General features: G+C 32.4%; 2 protein-coding genes across 3 annotated transcripts; both read right to left on the reverse strand.

Moving 5' to 3' along the window:
• Positions 1-5,439: 5,439 nt before the first annotated feature.
• LOC125870480 (disease resistance protein RUN1-like) lies at positions 5,440-9,868 on the reverse strand. 2 transcript variants are annotated; one of them, XM_049550920.1, is made up of 3 exons: positions 9,189-9,868; positions 5,748-6,849; positions 5,440-5,658 (listed from the first exon to the last, which is right to left on the reverse strand). In XM_049550920.1, the coding sequence occupies exons 1-3, from the start codon at positions 9,689-9,691 to the stop codon at positions 5,443-5,445; spliced, it is 1,821 nt and encodes a 606-aa protein (XP_049406877.1). In that variant the 5' UTR covers positions 9,692-9,868; the 3' UTR covers positions 5,440-5,442. The 2 variants fall into 2 exon arrangements, with proteins under 2 accessions (XP_049406877.1, XP_049406885.1); XM_049550928.1 differs by having other exon boundaries at positions 5,440-5,674; positions 9,189-9,866.
• Positions 9,869-11,355: 1,487 nt separating this feature from the next.
• On the reverse strand, positions 11,356-15,171 carry LOC125870647 (NADH dehydrogenase [ubiquinone] 1 beta subcomplex subunit 3-B-like). The gene is made up of 2 exons (XM_049551131.1): positions 14,800-15,171; positions 11,356-11,514 (listed from the first exon to the last, which is right to left on the reverse strand). The coding sequence occupies exon 1, from the start codon at positions 15,060-15,062 to the stop codon at positions 14,847-14,849; it is 216 nt and encodes a 71-aa protein (XP_049407088.1). The 5' UTR covers positions 15,063-15,171; the 3' UTR covers positions 11,356-11,514; positions 14,800-14,846.
• Positions 15,172-16,245: the final 1,074 nt, after the last annotated feature.

Genomic DNA, 16,245 nt, shown 5'->3' on the forward strand with positions numbered 1-16,245 from the left:
AAAAAAAAAAGGGTAAAAATTGGTTCTACTTATGATAGTCAAGATAAGTATACTTTACCAAAAAAAAAAATGAGAAAAAAACTATTTAAAATCATATTCTAACATAATAATTACAGAGTAGAAAGAGCATGGATAAACAAACTACACTTCCTTCAAGTTTTGAAAAACAAAAGTGATAATGTATCTACAACTTATTTATAATTGATTTTTTTAATCAATTTTTTATTTATTTAGTATAATATTTTGTTCAGTAAAATGGATGAGACATAGAATAAAATTTATTCATTTAAAAAGAGGTATCAAGTGCATCGATATTCGCAAAATAAATACATTGAAATTCCAAGTGAGAATTTCAAAATAAAGAATCTTATATGACCAAGATCATTTATCAAGTAAAAAAGGAATGATTACCAACAAACCAATAAAATTATTGTTTTTCACTTTTATTTTTTTAATTATTATTTTTAAAAGGGAAAAGACATAAAATTCCTCCTGAACTTGTCCGTATAACTTATTTTAACATTTTAACTATACGGGTGTTTAAATATCCCCTTAACATCTTTTAAGTGTTTTTTTCAACCCTCCCATCAGTAGCCCAGTTGAAGGCTGGATGTTGTTGAGTCACACACGTTTTTATTTGTCCACATGTATGTTAACTAAATTTCTAATTAATTACTTAAATCTCCATAATAATAATTATTTTTTTCATCACTAATTGTCTTCCGCAATGTTTGCCACCTGCTCAACAACAACTCTTCTTTTTACAGTGAAATTTTCTTCAACTTTTCTTCTTCCATAATATAATAATTCTCTTTATGTAAAAAATAAAAAAAAAGCTTCTCCAATTTTCTTTCTTTTCGTAAGAAAATAAGTTTCAATATTCCATTTGTAGACATCAATTTCCACATTAAACCAACAACTCCTACATCCACCATGATTATTTCTAAAATTGAGCCAAAACTAAATCCATCGATGAATTTACCCCCCAATCTACAAATTATAATTCAAATTCAATTGCAATTCCAGTTCAGTTTTTAGTTACATCATACCACCTTCCTCGAAAATTAAAAAAATTATTTACATAAAAATGTTCATTTATCAATGAATTGGACGAAATCTCCACAATCATTTTTTTGCCAACAATATCTTTGAATTTTTTTTTAGTGAAAATCGGGTTCTTTTTTTGATAACTCTTTAAACTCATAGATCTAATAATCTTTTTGATGTCGAAAATGGTGTCAATGAATCAAACACCAAAAAATTTTGTCAAAGAAAAACAGAAAAAAAAAAAACGATTAAAAACAAAAAAGAAACGAAGAAGAAAAAATGTGGAAAAAATTACAGTTGGGAGTAAATGAGTAAATGTTTATCTTGAACTGAATGAAAAGAATAAGAAAGAGAAAGAGTCTTGAGAAAAGAAAAAGAAAGGAAGAAGAAGATGAAAAAAAAATATAGAGAAGAGAAGTTAATTGAAAAATAAAATGTTTAAAAATTAGTAAAATAAGTTATTAAATATGTCATCCAATAAAAAGATGACATGTGTCAGTTTTTTGATTTTTTTGTGTTTCACGTGCTTATAAAAAGTTGGTAATAGAAATTTTGCCATGTCACCCTTTAAGGGGTAATTAAATTCACTTCAAATTAAATTAGGGGGGTAAACAAACACCCGTATAGTTAAAGTGCTTAAAGTAAATTGTGCAGACAAGTTAGGGGGGAATTTATGTAAATTCCCTTTTTAAAAATCTGCTTTGTATTATTGTATTCACTATATATCACTTTGTAAATTTATGTGTTACAGGCTTAATGTTATTAATATATAGAACTAATAAATTGAAGAAAAAATATAGAGTGATGGATAAAGAAGAATTCGTACCAAACAATTTCATGTCATTTGTTTAAGTTTAGGCTAATGTTTCGAAAAAAATTGAAACTATCAAGTCATTGAAATAATATTCTTTAATGATATTAATATTTTACTTAATCTCTTTTTTCGAAGAATGAAAGAACACTAAAAATCTATTTATTTTAACTAAAAATCTATTATTTTTTTTTATTTTAACAAATTTTCATATCTTTATTTCAATATTATACTACACTATTATATTACTTCTTAGACAAATTAAAATATTGCAGACATTACATAAAAATAGCTAAAAATTTTAATTGGCTTAGAAATCTAAGTATGTTATATTATTTATTTATACAAAGAAAAATAATGAAACTCTCTCCTTACATTCTCAATTGTTTATTTGAATAAAAAAGATAAATTAAAAAAATTATTTGAATTTATTATGAGAAAAATTTACATTATAATAAGCAAAATCATGATGTGAATTAGACTATAAGATCATATAACTAAAGTATTAAAAAGATAAAATTAAAAAACCTAAAATTTTGATAAGCATATACATCTAATTATGTGTATCTAAATATGGAATGTAATTGAAACATATGAATTTAGGAAAAAATCACGACTGTAGAGTATCTGTCATGTCATTAATCCAAAAAAAAAATATTCAAAATCAATTCCCAAGAAAGATTAGATACATGTATACTTAATAAGATACACTGATAAAAACTAGATACATATAATTGTATCTCAATTATGTATCAGATACATTAATAATATGTCAAAAAGATGTGTAAATCTCCACTTATTGAAATTTTCTGATTACGTTCATGGCTGGTCAGGGCATCTCACCGTGGCAATGTTTGCTTCACTTTTTAATTTGTCGATGTTGCTCATTGCTCGCTGCATTTGGATCTAATTGACCTCTGTCATATCTACTGAAAATTCAACATGAACACTCCTCCAATTGGGCCTTTCGACCTCTTAATCGCATCTGTCATTGATGCGATCTTCAGGTAGTAACAATTTGAAAATGAAAAGTTATAGATTAATTATATGAATATGCATTGATACATTTAATTTAAAGAGGGTAAGAAACAAGAAATTGATGAATAACTTGTACATAACTTCTGGTTGATTGCGGAAGAAACAATTTTAGGAGTAAAAATCTTGACTAAACGTTAATTAGCAGGGGTGGGGGAGATATTGATAGGGTTGGAGATTGGTTGCTATTAAAACATTAAATGTGGAATTTAAATATAAAGATAATTAATCAATTCTAATTTTAAGGGATGTAGGTTCTTTGATTGTATCTTTAAAATATATGACATAAAATATTCAAAGTGGTAATATATGTAATTATTTGAAAGTAGAGGTAAAATTAGTATATATGGTAATTATGTATGTATAGTTAGGTAGTTTTTCCATATTAAAATGAGTTGAAATATAAATTGAGTTGGGTCCAGATTCGCTCAAGTTTATTTTGGGCTTGACCCTCTTAAGGGAAATTTTTCAAAATGTCAATATGTTAACATTTAATAGGATCAATTGTCATCACTTTCAATATTTAGTAAAAATGTCAAAAAATAGTTTATTATGTATCTTATTTAAATTTTTATTATTTGTTTTAATTGAAAGAATACAATTGTTAAATAAAAGAAAGGAGAAATTTAGGGGAGAGAATAATAATTTTAAAAAGGAACAATCTCTTAAAAGTCTCATTAGTTACAAAAATCAAAACTGAATACTTCATCGGCGATTCCATTGTTGATCAATTTTCTCATTATCGATATTCAAGATTCAATTGAAAATACTCAATCTCTGATCAATTTATTTTGATTAAAATCTATTTTTCTTTGTTTGGTAAGATAGATTTGAATGAAATAGGATGAAAAAAATTGTTGACAAGCAGCTTTGGAGAAGGATTTTTCTGCTAAAAGTTCGATAAAATTGGTGGAATACAAATTGGACCATGTATTAGTTAATTGCTTCATCCTTAATCTGTTTCTAATTGATTATAATTTTGATATGATTTTTTTTACATAATTGTAAACTGTATCTATTTTCATTGTAAATTGTATGTATTATGAACAACGTATGAATAATTAGTTTTGGTGGATTTGTTGAATTTTTTTGCTTGTTGAATACGAAAATAATAATGGATTGTGTGAAGACATGTTTTTTTCATTTGTTGTTTGCTTTTAATTTTTTGAATAAAATTGTATCCCTACGAAAAATAAATTGGAGCGGGTATAGTTTTTTACGACAATGGTACTGTATTTCGTTTATTTATTTGGTTATTTGTTTTCTGTTTATTGAACTATATTGTATCTTAAAAACCACATCACATAAATACAAATTTATACCATAATGTAACTTATAATCCACACCAGACATATACAATAATTATTATGATCTAACGAATACACCAAATATGCCATACTGAATAGAATCTGAAAAAATCATCACTGTTTGTTTAAAATGAATACAAATGTATAAAGTTAATATGTATCTTAACTTGACTGGATACAAACAACACTTTTGCAATTCCATAACTAAAAAATGATACACATATCATAATGAATACAAACACATGTAAATACAGTAACTTGTAAAGCTCATAACACAACTACAACAAATATGTCATAGTGAATACAAAACAATCAAATAATAAGGAGCGAATACAATTTGAAATATCATCACTATTTGTTTTAAAGGAATACAAATGTATAAGTTAATATGTATCTTTACTTAATTGGATAAAAACAACACTCTTACGTCCATAACTAGAAAATGATATACATAGCATAGTGAATACAAAAATCTATAAGTACATTAACTTATAAAATCACACAACACAAATACAACAAATATACCATGATAAATACAAAATCATCCAATAAGAATTCATTAATACAATCTGAAATAGCATCACTATCTAAAGTATAAAAATATCCTTAATTTACTGAATGCATACCAATATACATACCTAGAAAAGGGTGATTCCAAATATGTGGTATTTTATCAAAACTAACAAAATATCAACAACAATATTTTGATCGTCTCTCTTCCATCATTTTAGCAGCGGATCCTACATTATTCGCTATTTCTTGAGTAATACGTAGATTAAATGATGAAAAATTGCTAGAAAATTGTTGATTAAGTTGAATACCTCTAGTTTAATTAGAAATATGAAAGAGATAAAACTTTAGACATTTTTTGAGAGACTAAAAAGGAATGGTTAAAGATTACATTTTTAGTTCCTTCCAGTTAACTGTTTGCTGAAGTAAACTATGCAGCTAGCAAGAAATGACCCTATGACTGTACAATGAGTTAATAAACATAATTTACACAATTGCCCACCTGAAGCTGATGAAAAAGAACAGGAGTGAATGTACCTTTGCAACTTACAAATTTGTGCAACTAAGACGGTATGTCAAGGACAAAAAATGCTCAGATATTATCGGATAATGATCCTTATTGATGCCCCGACTCTCACAACACTCATGTATATCTTCTAGCTCCACGAGATTAAGCAGTAAAGTGTTGGTTTTTCCGAAAGAAAGAAGGCATCTTCACAAGTACTTTTCTCATCATGGGAAGAATCTTTTGAGGCCACCAGATAAGGGGAACGTCGAAAGAAGTCCTACAAAGCGCCTTTTCAACGAATTACCTAGGTATGGCAGAACAGCTATTTCTGGAAAATCTTGATAATATGGTCTTTTTGCACCATTAGGACCAAGTGCTGGGACAAGACCATCTTCTGGCAGATGGGTGCCAGGGAGGTCTACTCCATCTGCATCAGTTTCCTGTTGCAGAAAGATTCTGTGAGAAACAAGAACACTTTGAGAATCTACCAACACAAGCTTAACATGAATAGAAAAGTCAAGATTCTTACATTGTTTTCTGTCAAGCAATTTGATAGACCACATTGGTTCAATAATTTACACAATCTCTCGGGATCATCTGGTGATTCTCGACGAATAATTTCTTTTCCCATGTCCTGAATAAGTGGAGGCATCATCACTTTGTTTTCGTCATCAATGCTGATGAGGGATCTGTCAATGAGGTTCTGAATTCCAACTGTTGGGTGCAAATCGCTGTTCTCTAAAAATTTGATAACATAATCTTTGTCCTTCCCAACAAATAATGAAGCAATAAGAAGGAACAACCTCTGGTCATGATCATCTAGAGACTTGTAGCTTATCTCAAGATTCTTTTGAACTCTGCTATGAGGGATTGCTTCCAATTTCTGCAATTTACTCCTCCATATTTCCATACCTCTCCCTGAAAGAAACGAACCCAAATCATAAAGAGCTAACGGAAGCCCACCGCAATGCTGTATTGCTTCTGTTGAAAGCATCTTGAACTCTTCTAATGGGTAGTCTTGTGCAAAAGCATACCAACTGAAGAGCTTTAGAGACTCATCAACCCCAAGTTCCTTTATCTTGAATAGCATGTGCCTCTCATAGGACTTCAACAGTTTCTCACACCTTGTCGTTATGAGAATTTTACTCCCTGGATAAAACCAATCCCTTGTCCCAATAAGTGAATCTAAGACATCCAGCTGATCCACATCATCAAATACAATAAAAACCTTTTTGTTGCCAATAGCATCTTTCATTTTGACAATTCCTTCATCAGCATTGTATATTTTTTCCTTTCTGCCTTTCAAAATACTTTCAAAAATTTGTTTTTGCAAATAAACCTGACCATTTGGATGTTTCTCAGAGATTTCTCTGACATTTGCAAGAAAGCAACTCCCATCAAATCTGTCATAATTAGAGTTGTAAGCTACTTTAGCAACAGTAGTCTTTCCAACGCCACCAAGTCCACAGATCATCCCAATGCCAACTTCACTGGATTCATCCTGTAACCATGAGTTAATGTCCTTCACTCGAGACTCTAATCCAACTGTGTATGAAGGTACACTAAGTACTGTGCGATTCAATCTTTTGAGTATCTCCTTGATGATCTTTTGGATGAATTTTGCCTCATGCCTGGGATGCAGTGCAAATGTTAGAGACAAAGCAAGATGAAAATTCAGTTAAGCACTGCAACTTGCCAAGTACTGGAGAACAAATAAAGAGAGCACTGATATGGCAATACGAGCAAGCATAACACACCAGGATGATCTGTCATATTAATCATCAATAAACGAAATAACCTGGTTAGGTGCCTAGGCACAATTAAGAAAAAACGTGAAAGTATACCTTTAAAGCAATCTCTTAATGCTAAATCAATAAACTTATACATTTTCCAGAAAAGCAACAAAGATGAAATATATATGGCTTACTGGTACTACAGGAGAAAAAATGAGTGATATTTACTTTTATTTGTGTGCTGTGAAGAATTTGACAATATTGAGGAGCAACAAAGAGGGAAATGGACAGCAAAATAAAGAGAGTAGTAGTACAATAAATAGAGAACCATGAAATATTACAGTGAACCATTTCCGGTTAGGAAAATGATTAAGACAAGGACACAGTTTAGCTTCATCATAACTGAGGCTATATCATACAAAAATTTCCAAAAGATACTCATACAAAGTGCATCCACACTAGGAGAATGGAGTGTATCATGACACCATTTCGTTCTTTTGTACCTTTTGATTTGTCTATTCAGCTATTTGGTACCCACCCTTTATATATCCTTCACTCTTTAAATAGATCATTTTGACTCATAACAAATAATTGAGGACACAATGGCTTGAAGAACTGCTGATTGGAAAAGCTAAAAGCACATACAAGTCAAGAGCATTCACAGACTTGAAGGAAGATTACATGGAAAGCAAGAAATTATTGCTCCCATCTATCTTAATCGGAATAATTTGAGAGTAAGTTATAAATCCAAGAGTCCCTAGTTGTCTTGTCCAAGTTTTTTACCTCAACTAGTCAGAGAGAGGTCTTACTAACTTCTGGCATATGATAAGCAGGAAAAGGAAGGAAAGAAGGGAAAAGAAAAGAAAACAGCACAGACACATCCACGCACAGCAAGAGTTCAACTAGGGTGCCTCCATACCCCCAAGGTAGAAGCCAGCACACATTCATGGAAAAGAGGACACAAAACCTAATTGAAGAGTCGCCAGAAATATTGAGCATTAAAATGTGTTTCCTAAGGATATAGGTGATTGTAATGGATAAAGTACAAGTCAGTATGTTGTCTATGTGGACTCCTTTAAAAATCAGCAGATCTAATAGGGAAAAGACATTCTATTTTTAGTGGTTTGAGTCTTTGAGGTTGAAAATATTGAAAAAGGATCAGTAATGAGACTTCTCCAATGGGATCCACATGCGACACATTTCATAGCAACAAAAGAAGCCAGAAGACCATCCTCGTTTGTCTCTAGAGTGGATGACCAACAATACATTACATTGAGAGAAAAGGAATATACATGAAAGCTAGGAATCTCTATCTTTTAGGGGAACCCCACGAGGTTCAATCGCGACTTATGCATAGCACTTGCCATTTGGCATACTCACACGTGACTGTCACACTTAACTAGAATCCAACCTGAGGTAGCTTTTTATCATCTTTAGCTTTGAACTTTTGTGTCTTTCATCTGATTAGTCTTTCAAATTAGATTTATGCCAACTTTGTTAAACTTTTTTGCTCGAATTTGCTTAGAGCTCAACATACTATCCAGGGTCTTTAACATATTAAATCTCTTTTAAGTTTGGGCTGTTCACAGTTAATTTTTCATGCCTTGGTAGAAGTTTTGTCAATCCATCTTTTAAATTTTGCCCATTTAGCATTTCCATTGTATCTTTTCCTGAAATAACCTTTACAATAGAAAATTTTGCGGGCCAGTCACTTGGACATTTATGATAGTCAGATGCATAGATACTATAAATTATTCTCAGAAAATAATGTTTTCAACTTGTTTACTCATGAATTAGAAAACTGGCACTATGTCATTGCAATAGCCACAACCTAAAATACAGGACAACTAGTACTGAGTGAATGGCAAATTTACATCAGAACTTTCCAACTGATGAATAGGTTTTCTTGTTTGGGGAGAATCGTGTGTTGGCTAAGTTGGAATACCGTTGATCCTCAAAAGCGAATTTCCAGATTTAACTAGATGAAATCAATCAGTTGACTACTTAATCCAGAACAAAACATAGTTTTAGATTATTATCTATGGTACTTCACTAATATCATCAGCCAAGTTTCCCTTCAAGTAAAGATTAAAGCAATTATTAAGCCATAACTATTTCTTTCACCAGAAACAATTAGAACTAACATAGCTCTCATGACTAATTACTGAAGGGGGAATAACTGCAAATACTGAAAAAGAAGAAAAATACCAAGGGTTTGGATAATTTAGGAAACTGACCCGTCTACTTCTTTGGCTAAGCACATTCCTTCCAATTCAGCAACTTCCTTCAGAGCTACTCTCCATTTCTCCATCTTCTCCATCCATTCCTTTCTTTTCTCTCCACTCTCTGCGTTTCCTCTCTTTCCATGATTCACAAAAGCTTCAGCAAAACTTCCAGTTTGGTTCTGGACATCCTCAGGGCTCACAGTGTAAAAGACAGGTAAAACAGTATGACCCTCTTTCTTTCTTCGATCAAGAATGTTGACAAGCTCATCAAGACACCATCTTGAAGAACCGTAATCTTTGGAGAAGACAACTAGTGAAATCTTGGATTCTCGAATACCCTTTTGCAGTTCAGATTCTATGTTTTCTCCCCTGCGGATTTCGTCATCATCTCGAAAAGTTCGAATTCCAGCGTTGATGAGAGCTGTGTAAAGATGATCAGTAAAGTTTTTTCGGGTGTCTTCGCCTCTGAAACTCAAGAAAACGTGGAAAGTATAACGGGTTTGTGGGGTTGCCATTGAAAATAGTCCAAAGAAAACGATGACCCAACTGAGAGTTTATGCAGAGACAAAAGAGGATAATGATCCAATTCAGATTTTGACAATGAAAACTAGAGAACGAAAATGGAAAATTTAGAACTTTGAGGACTTGAGTCAATGGAAAGGCCCGCGTGAAGGGGAAAAAAATGACGAGTTTTTGTTTGGGATTGGAAAGGGAGACGAGGTATTATAATGTTTGTGTGTTACGGCAATTGCGTGTTGCGAATATGGTCGGTATTTTCTAACTGTGAAATTTCTTTCCACCTTCATTTTTTTTTAAAATTTTACGGGGTTCTATCACCCCTGAACTCTTTAAAATTGAAATTACTCCCTAAATGTTTATGTGGCAAGTGAGTCTATTTTGCTCTTCCTGAGAGAGTGAGCATCGAAAAAAATATTAAAACTTTTTTTTTTTAGTATATATATATATCTTTTATTTTTTTCCTTATTCTTTTCTTTCTTCTTCATAGAAATCTCTTCCTTCTTTGTAACCAGATCTGTCCATCTCCCGTCATTTTTATGTCGTTGCCGCCACTGCTATCTTCACCAGATGTACCATAGAATTTTTGTATTCCTCTTTCTAATTTGTGTATGGAATTAGGAATTTTTGAAAATCAACTTTTTATCAATATTATTGGAGTTGTTAATCATCCTTGTACATGGTCAACCCACAAAGTTAATTCGGTTGGCAAATTCTTATTTTGAGTTCTTCGGAGCTCCAAATTTGTACTTTTAATTCAAACCAATGACGAATTTTGAATTTTCGATGAAACCCACATTCAACTTTCCTCCATTGTTATGTATTCATTAACTCCAATCTGAGAAATTTGACATGCATTCATGGAAATGATCTTAATACCAATCAAGTAGTGGATAAAATGACAAATGGGAATCAAAATCATTGCCGACCTTCTCCTTTTCAAAATTGTAGTGATTGGTAGACCTTTGGTGTTTATAGTAATGGTGAAAATATTTTTGGGTTTCGAGAGATGGTGAAAAAATTGAAGAAAAGAGTAAAGAATAATGAAAAAATTGAAGAAAAACTTTTTTTAATGGAATTTCCATGTGTCAAATGCGTGAGTTTCACCCATCAACATAAATGTGGTTGTGACTTTTTAGGGATACAATAATTTCGATTTTAAACAATTCAGGGGGGTGATAGGACCCCCATGAAGTTTAAGTGTATAGTTGAAAATCCGATAATAGACTAGGAGGGCATTTGGCCATTTTCTCTTTTTTCTTTTATAAATATTCCTTTAGTAAACGTTCTCAAGTTTAATTTATTTGTTTGATTTGGATTTTCGACTTAACACAATGTTTAAAAAAGTAAATGAATCTTATTATTTTAAACTACAGAAAAAAAAAACCGAATAAATTGAAACAGAGGGAAGTATTATAGTTTCTTTTGCTCAATTGTATTTTTTATGTATCCATTAACAGCAAGATTATTGAACTTATATCGTCAATTCCACTAGGTTTATACCCAAAATATGACTTAAATACTTCCACACAAAAATATTTTCCTAATGTTTCCCCTACTGGAAATGAATGCTATGGAGAGAAAGTGGAATTAGCAAACTGCAAAGAAAGAAGGGAGAGCCCATGGAATAGTTGATTCATAGAAAAACACAAAACCGAGGACAATACATAGTAAAGCAAACTGCTCATTAATCTTGTTACAACACAAGTCTCAAAAAAATTGAGGCAACATGTCTATGTTTGTTAAATATCTTATTGATGATTACTGAGAAAAAACACGACTGAACTGTATAGACATCCCAGTTCTTGCACTACCACCCCACCTGCACAACAAGCAGCGTAAGTCAGTTTTCAATTTGCAAATTCTGCTGCCAATGTACCAAATAGAAACAACACTCCTGGACAGTGGACAAGTACAATGAGATACAAAATATTCCAAATTAGCAGCATGGGCAAGCAATCTGTTAGTGCCCTTTTAGTCTACCAGCAATTTTATGCATGGAAATTAAATCAGTAGCTATTAATTATGTTTTTCTGTTTTCTCTGAAATAGGTTCTGTAACAGTGTTTTCCTGTAGCAGTTGTTTTCTCTGTAGTAGTAGTTATTAGAAGTCTGTAACAGTGTTTTCCTATAGCAGTTGTTTTCTCTGTAGTAGTAGTTATTAGCAGTAAGGAGGTTATTTTTCCACTTTCTCATTTCAGTAGTAGTGGGAAGTTATTTCCTTGTTATTAGGTGGGTGGTTAATCACCAATGTTGTATTTAAGTTATTTGAATTCAATGGAAAAGAGGAGCAGAAAATTAATCAAGTTTTTGAGTACTTCAAACTCAAGAGATCGCAGGTTCTCTCTTAACGAACCAGCACCATAGGTAGAAAAAAGAAAACTTCAGAATTTATCTTGCAGCGTCCCATAACTAGATCCATAACCGGGGACCATAACACAATCTCAACTAGCTAGATCTTGTTTGTCAAAAATTATGCTCACTTGAATAATTAGATATTGCTTCAAAAATCAGGTTGTTCCTCCCTCCCGATCTCCTGCCTCAAAAGAAGATCACTGCCTAGCCGAACTAGTGAGGGGACTTATCTGGAGACAAAGATATACAGTAAATCTCTCTTCCCTTTCTATGTTGTTCATTAATTGGTTATATACTGTAAATCTCTCTTCCCTTTCTATGTTGTTCATTAATTGGTTTCAGTGAGGGGACTTATCTGGAGTCAAACATATACTGTAAAATATTCCAAGCATCGTCGAGTTTCCCATATCAATATTGCTATTATTACTCTCCTATTATCTTGTTCTTCAATTTTATTATTACATGTTGTTTCCACCGTATCATATGTTGTTGCTATTGTACCCTTCTCCTTTCTTTTAGCATGACATCTTTATATTGTATTTCCTTCCCATACTTGTTTTGGGGCTTCACTTGAGCCAAGGGTCTTAACGGAAATAGTCTCTCTACCTTCACAAGGTAAGGGCAAGGCTGAGTACACACCATCCTCCCCAGACCCCACTTGTGAGATTACATTGGGTATGTTGGGTATGTTGTCGTACAACAGAATTGAATGAGACAATGTTTAGGTGTCACATTTGACATGGAAACCTGGCAGCAACTGTCTAAAACAATATGCAACCCAGCAAATCAAACACATTCAAAAAGTAAACTGCATCTTCCAAATCTTTCATATGAATTTTTTTTATAGGAGTAGACCACATAAACAGAGTAAACAAAGTGCAACTAGAAAAGGTTATGAGCTGAGAATGTGAGTGTTTCAGTTTTAAAAGGTCATAGCATTAAGGAGATGTCCTATTGGTCCCTTAACACTAATAAACAAGGTGCACTTGGGGCTTTTAAAATTAGCGTCATTAACACTAATTTCAAAAGAGTCATCCCTACCCGATAAAAAAACTTGAATCACATTTCCTCAAATAAAAGACTCCAATGTCACCCTTAGGCCTTAATCAAAAGTACCCTTTTTTCTATTTTTTTTTTGAAATAGAAGTATCCTTGTTTCTATTAGTATAATGTGTTAGTTAAGTAGGAGTGGCAAGTGGCAACAAGGCCAGACTCATAGTAGGGATGATTGAATACATAAACCTGAACATTCCAGTAAGGCAGTAACATATTGTTCCCAAATAACTTAAGTTGATAAGTAGCACAGGTAAAGGAGATCAACCCACACTTATCTAACGTAATTGTGCAATAAGATATAGAAGTTAGAAGGCATATGCTCCTCTCGTCTTGTTTCTAACGTCCTTTAATTAAGGGAGGCATTTAAGTCTTTTCTTTAAGAGAGGTTATTCCAGTTTTTTTAACTGGGCAGGTGTTATTAAAAGCCCCCCAAGTTTTCCAGTAAAATCCAATAACTTCAGTTATTTGTTGCAACAACTTCGATAATTGTTGCAACATGCAGCAACTAACAAATACTGAGTTAATCAGAAGACAAGACACAAAGTGAATTAATGGGGGTGTTGGATAGGTTCTATTATTGTGTACAGCAATTGGCATTTTTTTTATTTTTGTCTCTTTAAGGATGTATCCAGAATCCTTCAAGACATGGTATTAAAATATATAACAACAAACAGTGGAAGAAATTCGAGAGGACTCAACATTGATGCAAAATCATTGAAAAGGCATTATTTTAAGAATTGTGCATAGAGTACAACAGGAAATCAAAATACAGAGAGCCCAAAGGAAGTAATAGCACACACTGGACACGCTTTGACACATACACCAATCAAATCAAAGACACAGGCAGAGACATTACTTTGCATAGGAGACGACATCCTCAATTTTATGACAGGGGCACATTTCGCCACTTGAGCATAACAACTCTGATTACACAAGAAGCAAACACTTTTATGAAAGGGACATATCTAAACCCCTGAGCTTATAAATTCTGATTGCACAAAAAGCAACCATCCAACAGTCAGGTGAGATAAAGGACAAGTGAAAACTGGTGTACCTAATGAGACGATTGTGGTATGATCAATACTAAAACTGGTGGTCCTGCTTAAGGTACAAATTGGATACCTTCAAGACATAGTATAAGAGAAATCTAACAATGAAACAAGTAGAGACCCTAGAGAACTCACAGTTTAATTTTTGACAAGATGCTCAAAAGAACTCAAAGTTGACATGAACATATCAAAAGAAGGCACTAGATTTAGTCATTGTAGTATAATCTTTACACCTAGATGACAAAAAACACAATTGGCATAGCTATGGTGCTTCAGATGAGTATAGTGGAGGCTACACCACTTCAGGGAACACCAACCACACCCCCACCCACCCAAATTTAATCAAGTATCTATTGAGCATCACCAAAGACATTTCTTAGCATAGGATCATACAATCTCCAATCTATAACAACATGAACGTATTTAAAACACATGAACTATTTCGCATCAATAAGACTTATTCATCAACAAACAAAAAAAAGTGACCCCATTCGGATCATTAGCATATCAAGGAGACCCATTTCATAAAATAAAGAAAATTCACAAACCCCACCTCATTAAAGCATATCAAATTGTATTCCACAAAACACAGACTTCAATCAGTTGGTTGGTATAATAAAGAATCACAAAATCAGAAAGGAGTCGTACCAAAAGAGACAATTGGGGTTCACTACAAGCACGACCCATATAGAATCTCAGTGAGAGTGAGAAACAGCGGCGGAAGAGGTGGAGTGAGAAGGAGTAGACATCTTGTTATAGGCAAATTCGCCGACACAATAGATGCTGAAGGCTACAACAGCGATGCCAAGACCAGGGAAAGCGTGTCGGAACTGATTGGACAACATAGGATGCTTCCTCCACTCGTCCCTTCTCCTGAAAAACTCTCCGGTGGTTCCCAATGGCTTCCCCATTTTCGATCTGTTCTTCTTCCTCTTCTTGATTTTCACCCAAATTGATTTGCTGAATGAAGTGGAGCACTGCCTTTCAGGACTTTCAAGATTGGCTCCTTGGGCTTGGGCCTTTTATTATATTGGGCACTGTCATAATTTTGTAAGCCCAATTTGTTTGAAAGAAAACTTAAAATAGTTATTGAAAAATTCTTGACATGTTTGTGAAAGAACTTTAACTATGACCAACATGGTTGTGGTACCGTAGCGGCACTACTTCACTTTAAACCAAACGTATTGGAATCAAAGGTCTTGGAATTCGAGTCTTGGTTATGGATATGAAGAAAAAAATATTGAAAGGGTGTGCATTCAGTTTTTCGATTTCGTTTTGTATTATTTCATTTTTGATTTTTTGAATTTTGATTTTGAAAAATTGTAACCCAATTCAAATTAAAATAAATTTGGTTTGGTTTGGTTTTCCTCTATTTGGTTTGGTTATTCAGTTATGTCAATAATTAATAACATAACAAAAGTTATATTTATAATTTGAATATATATATAAAATTCGGTTTTTTTTTCTAAATTCAAATCCAAACCAAAAAATCAAACAAAGTAAATTATTAATCCAAAACCAAAAAACCAATCCAAAGTAATATTTAGTTTGATTTGGTTTGGTTTTTTGGTTTAATCTTAATAGTGCACACCCCTAAGGAGCGCTACCCTAAATGGACTATGTAATGCGCGATCTAAATTTAATCAAAGTTTCAATGCATCTACGAGACATCGTGTGAAAAACCAAAAAAAATAAACTTTAAATATGGATTAGTTTAAGAGAACTTAAGAAAGTCTATCAAATTCAAGAAATTGAAACATCAAAAATTACTTTAGACATACTCCCTCTGTCCCTAATTACTTGTCTATTTTTGAATTGACACACCTATTAAGAAAATAATTAATGATATAGCGAGTTTACCATTTTACCCCTATTAATTATGAAGTGGATGAAAAGTTTTTACATTTTTCAAAGTAATTAATAATTTAATTGAGGGTATAATAGGTAAAAAAAATTATCCTTTCTTGATTTATCAAAATAGACAAGTAATTAGGGATAACTATAAAGGAAAACTGGACAAGTAATTAGAAACAGAGAGAGTAAGATATAGATTTTTTTATTAAAAAGGTAATAGGGAACGTAAAACTACATTAA

Source organism: Solanum stenotomum, chromosome 1, assembly GCF_019186545.1.
Source record: "Solanum stenotomum isolate F172 chromosome 1, ASM1918654v1, whole genome shotgun sequence".
Classification (NCBI taxonomy): Eukaryota; Viridiplantae; Streptophyta; class Magnoliopsida; order Solanales; family Solanaceae; genus Solanum; species Solanum stenotomum.

Coding starts and splice junctions, on each gene's coding strand:
- LOC125870480 (XM_049550920.1), bottom strand. CDS start 9,691: ATGGCAACCCCACAAACCCGTTATACTTTCCACGTTTTCTTGAGTTTC. Junction 6,850..9,188: donor TTAGCCAAAGAAGTAGACGG/GTCAGTTTCCTA, acceptor ACTGCATCCCAG/GCATGAGGCAAAATTCATCC. Junction 5,659..5,747: donor ATTGCTTGACAGAAAACAAT/GTAAGAATCTTG, acceptor TTTCTGCAACAG/GAAACTGATGCAGATGGAGT.
- LOC125870647 (XM_049551131.1), bottom strand. CDS start 15,062: ATGGGGAAGCCATTGGGAACCACCGGAGAGTTTTTCAGGAGAAGGGAC.